The sequence below is a fragment of the Bombina bombina genome, chromosome 5, assembly GCF_027579735.1.
Source record: "Bombina bombina isolate aBomBom1 chromosome 5, aBomBom1.pri, whole genome shotgun sequence".
Lineage (NCBI taxonomy): Eukaryota > Metazoa > Chordata > Amphibia > Anura > Bombinatoridae > Bombina > Bombina bombina.
Window position 1 is genome coordinate 483,913,719 of NC_069503.1, and position 22,351 is coordinate 483,936,069.

At 33.8% G+C, this 22,351-nt stretch overlaps 1 protein-coding gene across 1 annotated transcript in view; it reads left to right on the top strand.

Moving 5' to 3' along the window:
• Positions 1–22,351, top strand: part of AHRR (aryl hydrocarbon receptor repressor) — a 647,930-nt gene that overhangs the window by 125,092 nt on the left and 500,487 nt on the right. Inside the window, 1 exon segment of the mRNA XM_053714392.1 lies at positions 9,001–9,182. Within this exon segment, the coding sequence (XP_053570367.1) occupies positions 9,001–9,182 (182 nt within the window).

Here is a 22,351-nt window from a genome sequence, read left to right on the forward strand (position 1 = left end):
CCTGGCATGGTGAAGACAAGGTAGGAAGATCATCAGGGGGGTAGTGTTAGGTTTATTTAAGGGGGGTTTGGGTTAGATTAGGGGTATGTGGGTGGTGGGTTGTAATGTTGGGGGGGGGGGTATTGTATGTTTTTTTTTACAGGCAAAAGAGCTGAAATTCTTGGGGCATGCCCCGCAAAGGGCCCTGTTCAGGGCTGGTAAGGTAAAAGAGCTTGTAATATTTGTATTTTAGAATAGGGTAGGGAATTTTTTATTTTGGGGGGCTTTGTTATTTTATTAGGGGGCTTAGAGTAGGTGTAATTAGTTTAAAATTGTTGTAATATTTTTCTTATGTTTGTAAATATTTTATTATTTTCTGTAACTTAGTTCTTTTTTATTTTTTGTACTTTAGATAGTTTATTTAATTTTATTTATTTGTAGCAATTGTGTTTAATTAATTTATTGATAGTGTAGTGTTAGGTTAATTGTAGGTAATTGTAGGTAGTTTATTTAATTATTTTATTGATAGGGTAGTGTTAGGTTTAATTATATCTTAGGTTAGGATTTATTTTACAGGTAAATTTGTAATTATTTTAACTAGGTAACTATTAAATAGTTCTTAACTATTTAATAGCTATTGTACCTGGTTAAAATAATTACAAAGTTGCCTGTAAAATAAATATTAATCCTAAAATAGCTATAATATAATTATAATTTATATTGTAGCTATATTAGGATTTATTTTACAGGTAAGTATTTAGCTTTAAATAGGAATTATTTATTTAATAAGAGTTAATTTATTTCGTTAGATAAAAATTATATTTAACTTAGGGGGGTGTTAGTGTTAGGGTTAGACTTAGCTTTAGGGGTTAATACATTTATTAGAATAGCGGTGAGCTCCGGTCGGCAGATTAGGGGTTAATAATTGAAGGTAGGTGTCGGCGATGTTAGGGAGGGCAGATTAGGGGTTAATACTATTTATGATAGGGTTAGTGAGGCGGATTAGGGGTTAATAACTTTATTATAGTAGCGCTCAGGTCCGCTCGGCAGATTAGGGGTTAATAAGTGTAGGTAGGTGTCGGCGACGTTGTGGGGGGCAGATTAGGGGTTAATAAATATAACATAGGGGTCGGCGATGTTAGGGGTAGCAGATTAGGGGTACATAGGGATAACGTAGGTGGCGGCGATTTGCGGTCGGAAGATTAGGGGTTAATTATTTTATGTAGCTTGCGGCGACGTTGTGGGGGGCAAGTTAGGGGTTAATAGATATAATACAGGGGTCGGCGGTGTTAGGGGCAGCAGATTAGGGGTACATAAGTATAACGTAGGTGGCGGTCGGCAGATTAGGGGTTAAAAATTTTAATCGAGTGGCGGCGATGTGGGGGGAGCTCGGTTTAGGGGTACATAGGTAGTTTATGGGTGTTAGTGTACTTTAGGGTACAGTAGTTAAGAGCTTTATAAACCGGCGTTAGCCAGAAAGCTCTTAACTCCTGCTATTTTCAGGCGGCTGGAATCTTGTCGTTAGAGCTCTAACGCTCACTGCAGAAACGACTCTAAATACCAGCGTTAGAAAGATCCCATTGAAAAGATAGGCTACGCAAATGGCGTAGGGGGATCTGCGGTATGGAAAAGTCGCGGCTGAAAAGTGAGCGTTAGACCCTTTAATCACTGACTCCAAATACCAGCGGGCGCCCAAAACCAGCGTTAGGAGCCTCTAACGCTGGTTTTGACGGCTACCGCCGAACTCTAAATCTAGGCCTAAGGCTTCTGCTGCAAAGCGTCCAACATCACCCAAAGCAGGATGCCAAGTTTGAGAGGAGATAGACGACAAATTGTTAAAGTTACTTGAGGAGCTCCATAACTTTGCTGCTGATTATGGCCGCGATCAAGACACGCCCCCCGAAGGCGATTTTTTTATTATTACGACCATCGCACCTGGTGCACCATTGATTGTTCCCCCTGGGGTTAATTAACAAAAAGTACAAAAGGCTCAGCATTTGGTGTAGTGGGATCAACAGTGAACAGTGTAAAAAATAGAGGTGAAGAGGGCAGAGTGGAGGGCAGACAAATGAGTGAATGAGAAGAGGGGTCAGCAAAGGTCAGAAAATAATAAAGTTTTGAGGTGAAGTGCAAACTTTGGATGACCATAGATGAGGAGAGACAATCCAGAATGCATTCAAGATGCTATTCAAATCTGGCACTTAAATCTGCTACTGTAAACCTAGGCTAATTATACCACTAATATCAGTATTGCATAAAACTTTGATACCCTCTGTAAATAATGATTCATTATCCCAATATAAAGGACATAAGGATTACTTGTACAATACACTTATCAGCACTCAGGTCCATTTGTTCTCACAGCATGGGGATCGACCACAGTGCTTTAGAAAAATGTATAATTTATCTACTAAAATCCCCATAGAGGCCTATTTAACAACGGTCGACAGTGCGAATCAGGTCCGCAAGACCTCGCTAAATGCAGAGAGAAATATGCTCTCCGTATTCAGCATTGCACCAGCAGCTCACAAGAGCTGCTGGTGCAACGCTGCCCCCTGCAGATTCGCGGCCAATGGGCTGCCAGCAGGGAGGTGTCAATCAACCCGATCGTACTCGATCGGGTTGAATTGTGGCGATTCCTGTCCACCTGCTCAAAACAGTCGGACAGGGTTATGGAGCTTCATAACTGCTGAAGACTCGCCAGAAACACAGGCCCACAAGCTCCATACGGAGCTTAATAAATGGGCCTCATAGACTTTAATGGCGGATTGTGTAGAAAAATCATTAGATAAACCTTTATAAAAGATTGTATTTAAGCATATGGACCAGTATACTGTGATATAAATATAAAATAAAGTACATATTATTATGGTACACTGCAGTCTTGCTACAGAAAGTTCTGACATCACTATTATAAATTCTGTACATATACTCCTAGCTTATGCAATCTGAAACTGATACTTTGGGGCCGAATTATTAAGCACCGTATGGCGCCTAATACATCTGTTTCTTAAGTCCACTGCTACTTTACTGTCCCGCCGATCAGATACGAACAGGTTGATTGACACCCCCTGCTAGCGGCTGATTGGCTGCGTATGCTGTTGGCATTCAGCGATGTCTGACGGACATAATCCGCTGAGCGGATCATGTCGGACAGACATATGATAAATCGGCCCCATATTGTGTATATACTTTGCAAAATTAATGTTACTTATGACCATCTCTCCTCTCAATGCTGTCAATTTTAGTTTTTTTTTTTTTTTTTTTACTTTGTCTTCTATACTAGAAAACAAGGAATTTGCGGGTCATTATAATTTATTTTTAATTTTCATACAAATTTTGTAGCACCTGGAATATGGATGGGGTACAAAACAGGGGCTTAACTACAGAGGTCTCATAGCACTCAGTTGAGACCAGGCGGGCACCTCTAGGCTATCCTTCAGGTCCAGATTCTACATCATGTTTAATCTGTCTGCATACCCCTGCAAAACAGTACTCCCAGGAAAGTCTCTGGATTTTCCTTTACAATATGGTGGCAGGGTTTCCAAGATGGCCACCACAGTATTGTTCTACATAAAAACCTTCTACCATGTTTGTGACGTTACTATATTATGTGATATTTCAGGGAATAGAAGTGAGTGAATATATTTGCTTTGATACACACACATATTAAAGGATATGATCCAGTTGTGGACAATAGGTAAGATGACTGTTTCAAATCCCTTTTGATAATATCTTGTAAAACTTGACTACTGTAATCTTAACATGAAGATGTTGATTCAGAAATCAATGATCTGAGAATATATTATTACTTTCACTATATATGATTTCTCTTAACATCATTATGTAATGCAGTCACAGAACAATGCATTTTGCAAGTATCTGTCAAGAATACACAAAGCTCAGTCCATTCAGATCTGTTATCACAAAAAAAGTAAATCTGTGCTTGACAAGTGGCAGCTGTGTAAGTACAGTGTGCAACTTACACTATTTGCAGCAGACTCTAAAAAGGTCTGATGACTGCATGTGACTTGATAAATTAGCTGTAGTGCCAGAGTTTCTGATTTGAGGTTGTGATGTGGTCATGTGACTTAGAGGGTCTGCACTGCAGGTGTGGTTGATTTATCCTTGATGTATTTATGTTTTACTGCTCAGCGTTATTGTAGTACTATGATATTTGCTTGACATATTTATGCATGTAATAAGCTATTAGTGTCAGAAATGCCACATGAGCATTTAACCCATATGCTATCAGCACAGAGTTGCTGGCAGAAGTGAAATACATATTTTGTTTCTGACCATCACGGTCATCTGAATCTGAAAGTTTCCAGGTGTGGCTGTATGGAAGTGTACGCTAAAGCTTGAAGCAACCACAAGGCAAAGAAGGTTGCTGCACCTATGCAATAATATGTGTTTTATTATCTGCTCCCAATACTTATATGCCAGAACTTTGTATACTGGGGCCAGACCTTGAATTTCTCCTCTTCACTGAGTAGTAGTGACACTGTTGCTTATTCAAATAGGAAATCAAATTATTTAAACCCTTTTTTTTATTGTGTTGACATGTCTTGAGATTTTTTTATAAAATGTTTTAATTATGCATTATGAAACAAGTTTGCAATATACTTTTATTCTTTGTTTTACCCCTTTTCATGTAATTTAGCTCTGAAAAGGGAGGGTTTTTAATTCTCAGACCTGGAAATGCACCCTGCTGACTTTTCAATGCTAACCCTGATACATATATGTCCCCAATTGGCTTTAACATATAACATATAACAACTGTAAAACAATGCACTATACTAACAATATGACTGGGCTTGCCTTGTTGTCTGCAGACACAAGCCTGGATTATCACCTCCAAATAAGGCAAATGGTGGATGGAATTTGGCTATTAGTGATTCATTTTCATATTGTATAATTCTTAAAGGGACATTAAACACATTTTGAGATGATAATATGAAATGATAATATATATATATATATATATATATACATATATATATATATATATATATATATATATATATATATATATATAAGTCTGCAATATACTTTCATTATTTATTTTGTACCCTTTTCCTGAAATTCGATTCTGAAAAGCTCTTTAGTTCCTGTTAGAAATGGAAGTGCAGAACACTGTTATATTACACACAGCCATTGGCTGCACACTCTGGTGACCTATTTTATAACTGTCCCTAATAGGCCACAGCAGAGAAGGTAACCTAAGTTACAACATGGCAGCTTCCCATTGTTTTATAGACACTAAAACTTTACACTTATTTTGTCAATATTTAAACAGCTAATGAAACTTTAAAAACTACATCTACGTGTTATTCTCAGACTAATCTTTTCTTTGACTTCATCATTCTATCTAGCATTTATTTAGTGTTTAAAGGGACAGTACACTGTAACATTGTTTTTATATGAATGTATTTAAAATGTCTTGTTATACCAGCTGCAGAGTATAAAATTTATGAGAAATTGCATTTTTCAGTTTATTTGTGTATATGAAGTAGCTGGTTTTGTGTTTTTAAACCACAGCCTATTACAATGGGTTGAGCTTCAGGTAATATCATATCTCATTATGTTATCACTTTTATGTGCACACACTTGCTTCCTTATCTTATATTTGTCTAGAAAACCAGAGCTCAATACTTAGAGAGAACAATGGAAAATTATAATTTTATTACTTAACTATCATGCCCCCAACTGAGAGTGGCTGTGTTTACTTAGGCTATTCAATAGAATATACACTAGTATAGAAACTTTCAGTATAGGTTGGGATATTACAGGCTAAATCAGCTATTTCAAATGCCAAAATAGGGGTAAAGGAGCTACTAAACAATTTAAACCACTCCAGCAGGTAAAATGAATCATTGGGAACAATTTAAAGGGGAGAACATTTTAGGGTGAACTGTCCATTTAATGTCCCTTTAAAGGGGAATAAAAACCTTTTTTTTCTTTCATTATTCAGAAAGATCATACAACTTTAAACATATTTCCAATTTACTTCTGTTATAATTTTTGCTTAATTCTCTTAGTATCCTTCGTGAAGGAGCAGCAATGCACTACTGGGAGCTAGCTGAACACATGGGGTGAGCCAATGACAAAAGTCATATATGTACAACCACCAATAATCAGCTAGCTCCTAGTAGCGGATTGTGGCTCCTGAGAATACCTAGAACTAAATTGGAAAGTTGTTTAAAATCGCATGCTCTGTCTGAACTATCAAGTTTAATTTTGACTTTACTGTTCCTTAAAATGATTGTTTCAAGTTGTTAAAGGGACATGAACCCTACATTGTTCTTTCATGATTCAGATAGATAATACAATTTTAAACAATAAACAGCATTCCAATGTACTTATATTATCTAATTTGCTTCATTCCTTTGGTATCCTTTGTTGAAGAAATAGCAATGCACTAGGGTGAGCCAATCACACGAGGCATCTATGTGCAGCCACCAATCAGCAGCTCTGAGCCTATTTAGATATGTTTTTCAACAAAGGATATCAAAATAATGAAGCAAATTCGATAATATAAGTAAATTGGAAAATTGTTTAAAATGGCATGCTCTTTCTGAATCATGAAAGAACAAAATTAGGTTGAGTGTCCCTTTAAGCCACTATGTCTACTGTTTATGTGTGTGTAAAAGTGAGAATGTGTTTAATAAATGCAATTACAGAATACAGCATTATTGAATTAGTAAATGGATTATGAATTACTAATATTAAGTAGCATTATATAAAAATGTTTTGCCTTATTTTTTGTATGATAATGGTTAAAATAAAGCTGTTTGATTGTCAAACTAACAGGAAGAGCATGTTTGTGTAAAACTGATTTGTGGGAAAGAATCTCATAGGCTGATAAGCAACATTCTCGCACCTCTGTTGGTGGAAGTGACACTCCCTTCTAAGATAGTAACAAGATAACAAGAAGTGATTTATTTTAAGTGCCATAACCTAAATATATGCCATAGATTTTAAAATGCCCTCTTTTATATGTAATAAAAAGGCATCATGTTAACTTAACCACTCAGACTGGCCATTTTTTTATTTATTGGAGGTAAAGGGATGTTGTAAATGCATTTAAAAAGTGTAATTTTGTTAGAACAAATACTCTGGATTTAAAAACAAAAAACAAAAACAAAAAAATCAAATTGAAAGCCCTTTTTAATAACTTTACTTTGTCTCCTTTGCAGAAAAAAAGAACAGCTTTAGAGGTACATTATATAAATAAATAATAAATCTACATTGCACTGTTTTTTTATGATGATGTAAAAACAACAAATAATGGCTGATTTAGTTTAGAGTTTAAAGGGACATAATGTGAATTTGAAGAATACAAATATCATTAGAAATATTTATACAGTGTTCTGATTTTGTGCAAAAATTGCCATGAATAGTTTATCATAGCATGGGCCAGTAGTTTATGCGTGTGCACAATCTGTCAATCATGCATGCTCCAGAAATGATGGCAATGATGTCAATACTGGTATCCAAGGGTCACGATTATTTCCTTAATAATAGGAGAAATACATTTTTACCTGTGTGTAAGATGCTCCTCATATTTTTCTATGCTGTTGTATTTGCCTGTCCTGCAGTGCTGTCTTTTTGTTACTGTTCATGTGGTGCAAAACACTAAAAGCATGGCTTGATCACATTAGGATTATGAAACAAACTTTATGGTTGATCAAGGAAAACTAATATTTTATTTAAGGCTAGTAGTGTCTTATTAAAATCTGTTTTGCATGTCTAGAATTCTTTTTTTTTTTTTTGCCTTTTAGTTTATTAGTATTTTACACATTTTTATGTCTAGCACAAATCTGATTTATAGGTAGACTACTCGTGTTCTTAATCAGACATTTATTAATAAAACTGAATTTAAATTAAATATTAAAAATTGTTAATATTTCATTGAATTAGTTTGATTAGTCATGATAAGTTAAGTGATTACAAATTGCTGCTAATTAAGTATGGTATATTTAAAAAGTAAGTATGCTATGACTAAATAGAAGTAAATATGTAGTCACTAAATGTGATTTTATTTGCATTATTAATCTTTGCTTTTTCATTAATATTTATTCCGGTTATCATTTCAAATAATTAGCAGAATTTATTTATTTTATGTGGGAAAGTCATGCATCTATTTTTTAATATTATTTATTAAGAAGTATTTATTGAAATATTTTATTAATTTCATTATCATGATATCTAGATTTTGCGATATAGTTATTTTTATAACATAGCGACAGTTGCCTGGCAATTTGCTAAAAAAAAGTTTCCTCTTTGGGTTTTTTATATTTTATTTTTTGAACCACATTAGGAGATAGGTAAAACCTAATTTACCTCAGATCCAACATATGCTGTAAGGAATTATTTGTGCCTCCTTGCAGTTAATCTTTGAAAGTGGAACATAATGCAATTTTTAAATTAGTTTCTTTAATATTTACAACACCTCAATACATTTTCAAATGTTTTTCTAAATCTGTACACCATTGTCCTAGAAATTTACATAAACAATTTACATTTTTGGACTACACCATTTTGAATTGGCACCATTTTTAACCCATAGCATAGAAGTGAAATAGGTAGAGCTGAATACAGATTTTATAATACACTATAGTTTTTATTGTTATTTTTTTATTGATAGCATTCAGTACTTAGGACATAAATATATACCTCCTAATCTTATTTTTTTTCTTTTTTTCATTTTGAGACCGGGAGTGGAATCTTAGAAGTTTGAGGGTGGAATCTTGGTGACCTGGGGTAGTTGAGGTGTAGCGTTAGGGCTATGGGTGTGCATTTATTAACAAACAAAATACAGCATGGTTGAGAGATATGTATATACAGTCAATGTTTAAATACCATCCAGAGTCAAAATAACAGCTATATTTAAGTGATACAATATGTGGTTCAACAACAGATACATTGAGTTATTGTTTTTGAACTACATTTACTGACATTATTTTTTCATTCCATAGAATTAGTTAGTGAAGAACTGTTTGCTCTTTTATTTCACAGAAGACCCTCAGCTGGAAGTGAAAAATCAAATCCTTCAAAAAGACACAGAGATCGCCTGAATGCCGAATTGGATAGATTAGCCAGTCTTCTGCCATTTCCACCAGAAATTATCACAAAGTTGGATAAACTTTCTATTCTACGACTAAGTGTCAGCTATCTGCGAGTGAAGAGTTTCTTCCAAGGTAATCTTTTTTATTAAGCAAAGTATGGCCAGATTACAAGTGTTGCACTAATGATAGCACATGAATGATAACCAATATTGTTGGACCATGCTATTATTAGCATGCAAATTTGATACTACAAGTCCATGGTAAAGCATAATAACCTGAGAAGGTATAGCCGGCCCAACTTTGCTCAAGCACCGCCTATACTTTCAATGGATATTTTGATCATGATAATTTGTGCTTATATTAGAAGTTGAAAGTTATAGTTTCCGCTCGATTGAGAGCCGAAACTGTGCCAGAATATTTAGCGAGACTTGCGATCTAAAGTAATCTGTAAGGGTTAAAAAAAGGTTGCATAAGACACATTCAAAACACATTCAAAGTATTACACAAATATATTAATAAATATATGTCATATAAATATTAATACAAATATTTTAAAAGGGTAAAAAAAAATATGGTATATGGCAAAGAGTTTGACTAAAAAGGGCTCCAATGTATATGTTTGTATATCTATATATATGTTTGTGTATATACAGGTATGTGAATTTATGTGTTATATGTGTAAATATGTATATGCAAGCATACATATTTACACATATAAACACATAAATACACATGTATACACTTATATAGACATATATATATATATATATATATATACACTATTGAACCCTTCCCAGTAAAATACCTTGAAACATACTATATCATTTTTATTCATTATGAATGTGTTTTGAATATAAATACTTTACAATTCCACATAGAAAAAAAATGTCCTTTTTATTAAAAAAAAATAATAAAAAAATATATATATATATATATATATATACAATATATATATATATATATATATATATATGTAAACACAATTTACATCTCTATATATATCTACAGTATATCTTTATATATTCATATAGATATATATAGGTATCAATACAGGAACATATTTTCCAAAAAATATTCACATATACAGGTATATATCTATCTATCTATCTATCTATATATATAAATACATTTAAATATAAAAAGAACATTTTCTGCTATGTGAAGAACATTGGAATGTAAAGTATTCATAACTCACTTCGGGTTCTGCACAGTTGGTCTAATGCAGTGTTGGGTTTTTACAGTGCACCCCATAGAAGTCTATGGGGAGAAGAAGTAAGTGCAGTTGTGGTGGTGAGCATCTGACTTTTGCTCTCACGCTAACGTTCAACTTATAATAGACGTTGTAACCCGGCCACAACACATTTTTAGTTTGAGTGCAGTTAGTGCGCAAGAGAAAAAGTTATTTAGCGTGCCACTTGTAATCTGGCCTATAATGTGCAATGTCTTCTCATACAAACATAGAATTTGACAACAAAAAAATGGCTACACTTTTAAATGCTGAACACATATATATTTTATTCATACGCAAAGTAATAACTTAAAATGAGTAATTCCAAGTTCTAAAATATCTGTGTGCTTTTGTTGCAATATTTGTTTGCTTTACTTAAACGATTCACTACTTTGAATAAGCAGATTCACTTGTGGCATATTTTGTGTCTGTTTTTGATTCATTGTCTAATATATGCATATGAGATTCTGCAAAAATGTTTATGCTGTTATTTGTTTAAAGGGAAATTAAAGTATTGCAATACTGGTCCCAAAATCTGATTGCCCTGTGTTCATCATATACGATAGCACAAGTGAGTGCATTGATTAAAATAGCCAGTAGGTGGAGCTGTCCGCTTGTGTTGCAGCAAAGCCAAGCAAGCTGAAATTAATCAGTTTAACCAGACTTGAGCTATCGAGCAGATTTCAAAGGAACAAGATCTTCCTGTCTATAAATCAGTCCAGATTGGAATGCATAGAAAGAACTGTTTGCGGAAAAATGCAAGTGAAGTCTGTGTTGTGTGATTATTTTATTAGGTTTATCATGCTGTTTAGCAAATGTTTTTGTTCATTTAACTTAGTTTAATTATATATTCTGTGTTGTGTGATTATTTAATTTGGTTTATAATGCTGTTTAGCATTTAAAGTCTTCATTTCAAAGCTTTAAAAATAATGTATTAGGTGTTACTTATGACAATTTTGAGAAGGGGCCTGGAACCTAACTCCCTCACTTCCCATTGACTTACATTATAAACTGGGTTTCAATTTACAACGGGTTTGATTTACAACCATTCCTTCTGGAACCTAACCCCGGCGTAAACTGAGGGCTACCTGTAATCAAATGCAATTAAAATATACAAATTATTTTATACATGCTCCCAAACAATTGTGTATTGAGTCAATATGTATTACACATGCTCGATAGAACCCATAATGCATTTTACCTACAGTGCGACACTGCAACGAATGCATCCACAAATAAGCTTGCATGTGATTAGTTTAACTAATGCTCGTAACACTAGGGCAGTGGTTTTCAAAACCTGTGCTCAGGCCTCCCTAACAGGACAGATTTTGAGGATATCTGAACTGGAGCACAGGTGAAATAATCGGCTATTAACCTGTTCTCACCCAAGGTAATCCTGTTGGGGAGGTCTAAGGACATGTTTGAAAACCAGTTTGCTCTAGGGGGTGTAAACACTGCAGCCATATACTTACAGAGCTCTCGTGTGGATGAAGCTTGTACGTATATTATTATCAGTTATTTGTAGAGCACCAACAGATTCCGCAGCGCTAATATATGTGCTTGTAATTCTGTTCCAGTGACAAGCACTGCAGTGCTGAGTGCTTTAAAAGTGAGTGATGTTGGCAGTGACATCACTGGATGAACAGTTCACATATGCAGATCTTGGGCAAGCACTCTCCTACATTCCTACCTAGGTAGACCTCTGTGATATTGGACTTTGTACATATCGAATTCTGAGGAAAGGGTGACAATTTCAGAAATATTTGACAATTAGCTTAATTTGATAAATGCTATTCAACTGTGAAGAGATACATTTAATTGTTTAATGCATATTATTGGATATAAAATGTATCAAATAAAAAACGTAGTTGAAACATTAATTTAAGATCTTATGCAATCAGAATATTTTACATTCTCAAAATAGGATTTGTTTAAATATTTAATCCAATTTGTTTTAAAAAAAAGTTTCCATTATTAAAAGGACATTAAACTAAAAAAATGTTATATTATATACAAATCAAAAAGCAGAATTTCAACATATTATAATTTTTAATATGAAAATGATTGAAGAGACATAAAACACAACACATTTCTTTAATCATTCAGATAAAGTGTGACGTTTTAAACAACTTTCTAATTTACAAAATTTCTTTGTTCTTTTGGTATCTTTTGTTAAAAAGAAGGGAAGTAAAATCAGGAGTGTGCACGTGTCTGGAGCACTATATAGCAGCAGAATGTTATCCATTTACAAGAGCACTAGATGGCAGCACTATTTCCTGCTATATAGTGCTCCATACCTAACTAGGTATCTCTTCAACAAAGAATAAGATAGGAACAAAGTAAATTTGATAATAGAAGTAAATTGGAAACTTGTTTTTAAATTGTATGCTCTGTCTGAATCACAAAAGAAAATTTGGAGGTTTCATATCCTTTTCAAGTATCTATGTGTGCATTAGCTGCTAATGGCAGACATCTACAGCTGTATTGGTGAACAGGGGCACATATACATAAGAATAAAAAGGAAAAAACTATTTTATTTAAAGGGACACTAAACCCAAGTTTTTTCTTTCATGATTCCGATAGAGCATGCAATTTTAAGTAACTTTCTAATTTACTGCTATTATCAGTTTTTCTTCATTCTCTTACTAAGTTTATGTGAAAAAGCAGGAATCTAAGCTAAGGAGCCGGCCCATTTTTGGTTCAGCACCTGGGTTGTGCTTGCTGATTGGTGGCTAAATGTAGTCATCAATCAGCAAGCGCTATCCAGAGGTCTGAACCAAAAATGGGCCGGTTGCTAAGCTTATATTCCTGCTTTTTCAAATGAAGATAGCAAGAGAACGAAGAAAAATTGATACTAGGAGTAAATTAGAAAGTTGCTTAAAATGACATGCTTTGTCTGAATCATGGAAAAAAATAAATGTGCGTTTACTATCCCTTAAAGGGACACTGAACCCAATTTTTTTCTTTTGTGATTCAGATAGAGCATGCAATTTTAAGCAACTTTCTAATTTACTCCTATTATCAATTTTCTTCGTTCTCTTGCTATCTTTATTTGAAAAAGAAGGCATCTAAGCTAAGGAGCCAGCCAAATTTTGGTTTAGCACCATGGACAGCACTTTTTTTATTGGTGATTGAATTTATCCACCAATTCTTAAGAACAACCCAGGCTGTTCACCAAAAATGGTCCGGCATCTAAACTTACATTCTTGCTTTTCAAATAAAGATACCAAGAGAATGAAGAAAATTTGATAATAGAAGTAAATTAGAAAGGTGCTTAAAATTGCATGCTCTATCTGAATCACAAAAGAAAAAAATTGGGTTCAGTGTCCCTTTAAAGCAGTAATTAATGTTAAAATTACTTTTTAACTTTGGTCACACCGAGTGATAGTTACATCATTGTGAGTAGACTATATTGTTTAATTCAGATTTTCTAATGTCCTACATTTTGTGGGAATGTGAGTAGTTGGGAGCTCATGCCTAACTCATGCCATTAATCACCAGACCCCCACACAGCAAGGAATGGCCCCATTCACAACTTTGCTGGTTGGTCCTGGCCCCTGGGCACTTCCTGAGAAATTAAAGGTTTCAGAAGGCAAAAAATTTACAGTTTGCTGGGTTCATAATTCAACAGTAAGCTTTTTAAGGAAAGTCATAAAATAATTATAGAATAGATAACTCAAACTAAACTCTTTCATATAAATATACTGCTTATTTTAAATAATATCCATCATATAAACAAATCAGTAGTGTTTGAAATTGCCATCTAGTTCCTTAAAAAAAAAAAACGTATTAATGTAGTAACTGTATAATGTCTTTGTTGTACACATATAAAGTAAACCTATATTCATTATCTCAGTTTTTTCACTCTAATTGGAGATTTAAAAAGTTGCCCAAATAGTACTGAAAACATTATACAAATTGACAAGTCTCACTGGATATGCAAATATGTCATCTGTGATATTCTCAAATTCCTATGTTATCATATGCAACTGTATTACTATAGTGTAAGCTGCACACTCCAAGTTGTAGTTACTGTACCTTAGGATAACATAGGTATGAAATAGTCCTTATAATTGTTACTGAGTTAAGACATGTTTAAGAATGTGATATTTATGAATGTGACACTTGAATGCTCTTGGAACAGATACACTAAATTCACATGTAGTAATACAGATTATTGCCACAACCTCCCTTCGGAAAGTAAACCGAAACCAATAGCTCTTCCACTCAAATGTAAAATCTTACATACTTGATGACACAATCATAATGTTGCATAATGTATTTTATGATCTTGACAACATAAAAAAAGATTACTAGAAATGTAAATCTTGAGAATACTGATTAACTACTACATGACAATTAGCCCATAAGATATATAATGCTGGTTGTCTTGTTTAAAAAAACTTTAGTTATTGCATATCATATAAGAGAATTCTAGGGGAACGTGTATATTATTACTAATTTTATCTGAAACCCCTGTGTTGCACTCTAAATATAATGAATATCCAATTTAAATGTTGCACGTTAAATATAATGTCTATCCAATTTAAATGTTGCACGTTAAATATAATGTCTATCCAATTTAAATGTTGCACGTTAAATATAATGTATATCCAATTTAAATGTTGCACGTTAAATATAATGTATATCCAATTTAAATGTTGCATGTTAAATATAATGAATATCCCATTTAAATGTTGCACGTTAAATATAATGTCTATCCAATTTAAATGTTGCACGTTAAATATAATGTATATCCAATTTAAATGTTGCACGTTAAATATAATGTATATCCAATTTAAATGTTGCATGTTAAATATAATGAATATCCTATTTAAATGTTGCACATTAAATATAATGTATATCCAATTTAAATGTTGCACGTTAAATATAATGAATATCCAATTTAAATACTGTATGTATATAAGTGTCTATCTTTTAAAATTAATTCATAATACTCAATGATATTTAAATAAATTAAAAATGTTGATCCCTACTTTAGGAAAGAATTGCAGCTAATCATTGTTTTATAATAAATCACTGAAAACCTGGATAGGCACAGGTATTACAGTGCCTGTGTATGTGAGTACTCTGTGAGTACTAAGTAGTAACAATAGCATTTATACTAAATACTGTTTTCACATATCTAGTATTCTTATTCTTGCTAAATTAAGAGGTCAATATATTATTAGTTAAATGTAGGCTTTAATGTGTAGTGTTGCTTGTGGGGACTTCATTAGTTTGACAAAGCAAGGTATTTGATCTGCATTACAGCTAATGCGTTTTACTGTGATAGAGACAGTGCAGAGGGTATCTCTGAAGTAAGAACAAGTGCACAAAATGCGTTGTAGTTTGTTGTTTCAATGCTGTTTCAATGTATGAACCATTGTAACGTCTGAAAATGTTTCTGTTAATATACAATGTTTCAAAACTTGTGAGCATCACCATTCTCTCTAGTCCAGATGATCATTTGGCTAATAGGAGCACTATTTGGGGCTTTTTAAAAAAAATCTACTATAGTGTTACAAAAAGCTACTTTAAAGGGAAAGTAAAATGAATCTTATATAATTCAGATACAACTTCTATTATCTAATTTGCTTTGTTCTCTTGATTTCCTTTGTTTTAAAGCATACCTAAGTAGTCTCAGGAGCAGCAATGCACTACTGGGAGCTAGCGGCTGATTGGTAGCTGCATTTATATGCCTAATATCATTGGCTCATCTGATGTGTTAAGCTAGCTAACAGTAGTGCATTGCTGCTCCTTCAACAAATGATTCTAAGAGAATGAAGCACATTTGCTAAGAAAAATGGAAAGTTGCTGTATGCTCTATATAAATCATGAAAAATGTAATATCTGTTCCACAACTTGCTGTTTTGATCAATGTGTTTTATCTATTTATTTATTTAATTCAAAGATTCAGATTGTGTGACTCTCTTTCCAAACAGTGTCAACAAAATTAGAGCCTAGAATAATTCTAAAAAAAAGAGTGATTTGTTGATCATCACTTTCAATCTCAGAGGATTTCTAACTACATAATTATAAATAAAGAGTATATTTATTCTTATTGTTCCTATTAAATATATAAAAAATAAAATGGTCACAAAAACAACAGATGATAAAAGACGTGTTATGTTAGGGTAATGCACCTGAAATACTCATAATCTGCACGTAACAACAATATTTCAGATCATGCTTCATTATTTTAGCTGTTGTAATCAGCAGGAGCCTTGTACTGTTCCATCATTTTACCTGGATCCAGAACACTTGAAAAAAGCTGAGCCAACTATTCTCTAAGTTTACATCAGTCAGAGGGAAATCTGTTTTATTGACAACAGGGAGGATACAAAAAAGCAGCTGGCAAGCTCTTCTGGAACAATTACACAGTTTTTTATTCCTTAACACGTGGCCAGATTATAGATTATATAACAAATTGTCCTCACTAATCTTCAGTTGTAGCTTTTCTTAGTTTCTGTATATCTCTTCCTGTATTCTAGGAAACATGATCTGTAAAATGTGTATATATATATATATATATATATATATATATATATATATATATATATATATATATAAAATTTGATTTTATATATACTAAGGTATTAAAATACACTGTCACATTAATGGATGCAAGCGTAGGTTTAGGGCAGTGTTTCTCAACCGTGTTCCTCAAGTACCCCCAACAAGCCAGGTTTTCATTATGGCTGAACCAGTGCACAGTAATCAGCTGATCAGTAACCATGGTTACTAACCTGCTCTCACCCATCAGCTGATTATTTCACCTGTGCACTAGTTCAGCTATAATGAAAATCTGGCCTGTTGGGGAGTACTTGAGGACCGCGGTTAAGAAACAGTGTTTTAGGGTGTTGCTAACAGAGCTGAGGGTTGGAATGCTAAAAGTTATAATCCATTTTTAAAATAGTGTAAACATGTTTTTTATGTGAAATTAAATCTAACTCATGATTCAGACAATGCATTTAAAGTCCAAATTTTCTTGAAATATCAAATTTACTTCTTTCTCATTGAATATATTGTTTTAGTCTTAGCTCCTTTCCACAAAAACAAACTCAGGTAGGCTTAGGTGTGTGCATGTGGCTTTGATGCAAACACTGCTGCCGTAAAGTCCACACGTGTACACTCCAGAGCCAAATGTCATTTTTTTATTATTATTTTGATATTATTTGCATCTAGTTACAAGCCTTATTTGATTTAATATCATTACAAATTTACATGACAAACCAGAATGGTTCCTAGGGTATTTTTAGCTAGAGAAATGATGCGTAAAGCATGTGAAATTTCAGATGTTTGACTAACATAGACATATAGGGGCATATTTATCAAGCTCAGTAACCTTTCCACCTGCGCTGAGGCGGCTGACAGAAATCGCCAGAAATCAACCTGATCGAATATGATCGGGTTGATTGACACCCCCTGCTAGCGACCGATTGGCCGCAAATCTGCAGGGGGCGGCACTGCACCAGCAGTTCACAAGAACTGCTGGTGCAATGATAAATGTCGAGAGCGTATGCTGTCGGAATTTATCGATGTGCAGCGAACATGATTCGCTATATCGGATCGTGTCCGCTCGCACAATCATAAATATGCCCCATAATGTGCACTGTAATTTCTGGTACAGCGATTTTTAGAGCTACTGAATACAAAATGTTTTTTGTAAGTGCAAATAGCAGTTGATATCGATCTATTTTTAGTGCTTTTTAATCAGATTTTTTATATCATCTTAACAAAAAAAATTAAAAAAACGAAAGCATGATATGACTGTGATAAAATGGATGAAGATGAGAGCAGCAGATTCATATTTACCAGTCAGTGTTTTTACATTACTGACTCAGCAAGAATGAAGATAACGAGATAATGAAAGATATAAACTCTAATTGTAATGTACTACAGTATATATCCCAATCATCCCTTTGCAGAATATGTAGGTATATTAAAGATACAAAAATTATAATATTATTACTTATTTCCACTGTATTAAAAAGGTACATTATGGACAGTCCCGATAACGGGAAATGTAACACGTCGTGAATTTGTGACAAATTATGTTTAGTCTCATGCTCCCTATACAAGCCATAAAAGCTAAATTTATAACCTAGGGTTTTGAAATGCAGCAAATTTTCTAAACTAAATATTTGATGTGCAGATTACAGTATTTACTACAAGGGATCATGGAACAAAGAACAATTTTTACATGAAAGCAAGCAGTATTTTAAGAGACATGAAACCCAAAATGTTTCTTTTGTGAGTCAGATAGAGCATACAATTTTAAACAACTTTCTAGTTTACTTATTTTAAAAAATGTGCTTTGTTTTCTTGGTATTCTTTGTTGAATAGTATAATTAGGTAGGCTCAGGAGCTGAGAGCTAGCTGCTGATTGGTAGCTGCACATATATGCCTAATGTGATTGGCTTACTGATGTGTGCAGCTAGTTCCCAGTAGTGCATTGCTGCTCTTTCAAGAAAAGGATACAAAGAGAATTAAGCAAAATTGATAACAGAAGTAAATTAGAAAGTTGTTTACAAAAGTATGCTCTATCTGAATCATGAAAGAAAAAAATTTGGGTTTCATGTCCCTTTAATGTTTTTTAGGCAAACTACTTTTTCAAAGGTTAATTTTGCTGAATTATTTCCTTATTTGGATACAGTCCTTCATCCCTTTACTTCTAGATTTTGTCCATAAAAAATGGACACACATTTGCTTCCCTTTTTCAACATATTTAGTTTATTATGCAGTAGTCTGATTGTTTAGGTTCTATTACAGACTTTTTGGAAGGATCAGGGAATTTATAACATTTTATTTATTTTTTCTTATTTTATATATTTTAACTGGTCCACTATAGATCAAGGCCACCGTTGATTGTAGCCCCACCCCCTGTTCTCATGCAACCAATTATGCAGAAGCAGGGCTTGTCAATCATTCAGTAATAACGAGTCCTCTGAGGCAGAGGAGAGGTTAGGCAGCAGTGGTCATGCAAACCTACAACGCAAGGGCTCCCAAGCGCTATCAGCAGTATGATAAATTGAGCCAAAAGACTGTTTTAAAGATTACCAGCTAAAACAAATTCCTCTTGCTTTTTTGTACATGAAACCACTGAGTGGCAATAGTGCTGAAGATCGTATCTGTTTCTCTGTTTTTGTACAAAATTAATGTATTATTTGATGTTTATTTCTATTGTTTGTGGACAATATAAGTAGATCTTAATCAATGTAATTAGTTTGGTTGGAAATAATAACATTTAAGAAAAAATACACTGATATTTATTCGAAATGTCAGTCACTTGAAACTTTGCTAATTACAGTCAGATGTCACACTAGATGTCATATTACATTAGTAAAAAAAAATCTGTTTAGAAAGGTTAGTAGCAGAACTCCTGATCTGTGTTTTGAATTAAACCCTACGCATTGTGATCAATTTACATAATTCTGATGTCTTATTATGAATGTATAAATGTTTTTTTTGTGAGTTTCTGATGGGGGGTGGCATTTAAGCTGATGTGCAATAATTGGTAATTCTTTCCATATGCCTGATATCGCTTCTATATTTCAATCACATATACAGTAGGCTAAACGTCAGTCTAGTTTAAAGATATTTTGATATATTAATTCAAGACAGTTGTTTTAGGACTTTAGTGTAACATGAGTATGTTAGTGATAATTAGATACAACGATACACATTGAAAATTCAGTCCCAACTAGACTAGGCATTAGCTTTCTAATAAATATTAACATAAATAGTAATGTTAAACTGAAATTTGTCATATTATAAGTTCTATGTTTTTCAATTCAGCCAGTAATAGCCTGCACGATTACAAGTGGAGCACTAATTAACGCTCCTGCTCAAGCTTTAACTGCACTAGAAGTTCGTCCTTTTGCGCTCATCGGATTGCGCTGTTAAAGTGAATGTCAATTTTGATGCTTAAAGGGGCAGTCAACACCAGAATTTTTTTTGTTTTAAAAGATAGATAATCCCTTAATAACCAATTCCCCAGTTTTGCATAACCAACACAGCTATAATTATACACGTTTTACCTCTGTAATTACCTTGTATCTAAGCCTCAGCAGACTGCCCCCTTATTTCAGTTCTTTTGACAGACTTGCATTTTAGCCAATCAGAGCTGTCTCCATGGTAAATTCACGAGCATGAGCTCAATGTTATCTATATGAAACACGTGAACTAATGCCCTCTAGTGGTGAAAAACTATCAAAATGCATTTAGATTAGAGGCGGTCTTCAAGGTCTTATAAATTAACATATGAACCTCCTAGGTTTAACTTTCAACTAAGAATACCAAGAGAGCAAAGCAAAATTGGTGATAAAAGTAAATTGGAAAGTTGTTTAAAATTACATGTCCTATCTGAATCATGAAAGTTTATTTTGGACTTGACTGTCCCTTTAAGTGCCCGGTTTTTAAAAATTCGATTAAAAACAGGGGCACTTTAATTCATCAAAATTTACATTTCACTCCTGTTGAGAAAAAAAATGTACCTTTTAAACTTCACAGCAGCTCCAGCTTCCTCCGGTCGTTGCAAGCCATTTCTGAAGTCAGAAATGATGGATAGGTCATCCTCCAATCACGGCTTCCCCCCCAGGGAATCAGTGTCTGATTCAACGCCGTGATTGGAGGAAGCCAGATTCCTCATTTTAGACCCAAGAAGAGGCTTTGCGACGGGTGGAGGAAACTGGAGCTGCTGTGAAGATTAAAAGGTAATTTTTTTTTCTCAACAGGAGTGAAATGTAAATTTTGATGAATTAAAGTGCCCCTGTTTTTAATCGAATTTTTAAAAGCCGGGCACTTTAGCATCAAAATTGACATTCACTTTAATATGAGTTGAAAGAAAATCGTTTTTGTTGGATGCTAACCCAATGAGTTCAAAAAGCCAATCGCATATTTTTATTAGGTGGTGTTATTATGAGTGTAAGTGTACTTTTTAATGTAATTTTTATGTGTTTTCTGACACTTTTTAGTTAACAAGAGCTTTTAGGATGCAGTAATTATTCTAGCGTAAATCGCAATTGCACTTAAGAGATCGCGTTTACTTTCAACTCATAATACCAGCGGTAAACCCGACGATACCCCTTATCACGTGTTCGTAAACATTAGCCTATAATGAGAAAAAAATTTGGTGCTCTACTATTATTTAATAGACATTACACTTATAAAAATGCAAAAAAGGAAAAATGACACACCTCTTTAAAACCTTTTTGACTATGTCTATATTATTATCTATGTTTAGAGACAGATATTAAATGAGTTCTTACACTGAGCAAGCAATCATTACGCAGAATTGAAGACATTCTACACTCCAGCAACTCTGGGGCAGAGAGAAAAAACTACATTTTCAGAGTTAAAGTGCATTTCAATTTTGAATAGAAAGATTTTTTTTTTAAAACATGTTTAATAAGCAAAAATGCTTTTACTAAAACCTACCACTCTTTTCAGGGATAGATTTTACTGGCAGTTGCTTGTATCATGTAAAGTAATTTATTGCCAATGTTTAAGATGCTGGTGCATGAAGCATATTTAGATATGGTTCACGTGCACATGCAAAGTAAAATTTCTGAATAGAGTGGTAGTTTTTATTAGATGCATGTTTACTAAAGCTTGTGTATTGAAAGAATGCTTTTCAATTTTGTAGAGAAGCATTTTTGCAGTATGCATGCTTTGGCCTAGATTACAAGCGGAACGCTATTAGCTCTCCACTTTCTAATGCAACTTTGTAATACAAGCGCACGATAATGTGTGCTGGTATTACATGTTTAGTGCAATGCGAACACGAGCTCACTTTCATATTGCTAGAAAGCATTGCGCTCACGAGAGTGCGCTTTAATAAGCTCCTATGGGAGCCTCATTCTGATGATGTCACAGACGGCATCAGAACCTTGCGCAGCAAAGGGGGTAAGTAGTGCAGCAATGGGCAGCATTTTTAAATATATATATATATATATATGATTATACAGTGAAAAGTATACATAGATAGGCTTAGGAGAATCAGTGGTGTTGCCCAACTGTAACCTTCCACCTGCTTTTCCCACCACCAGCCTCCTTTGCTTCACCACCC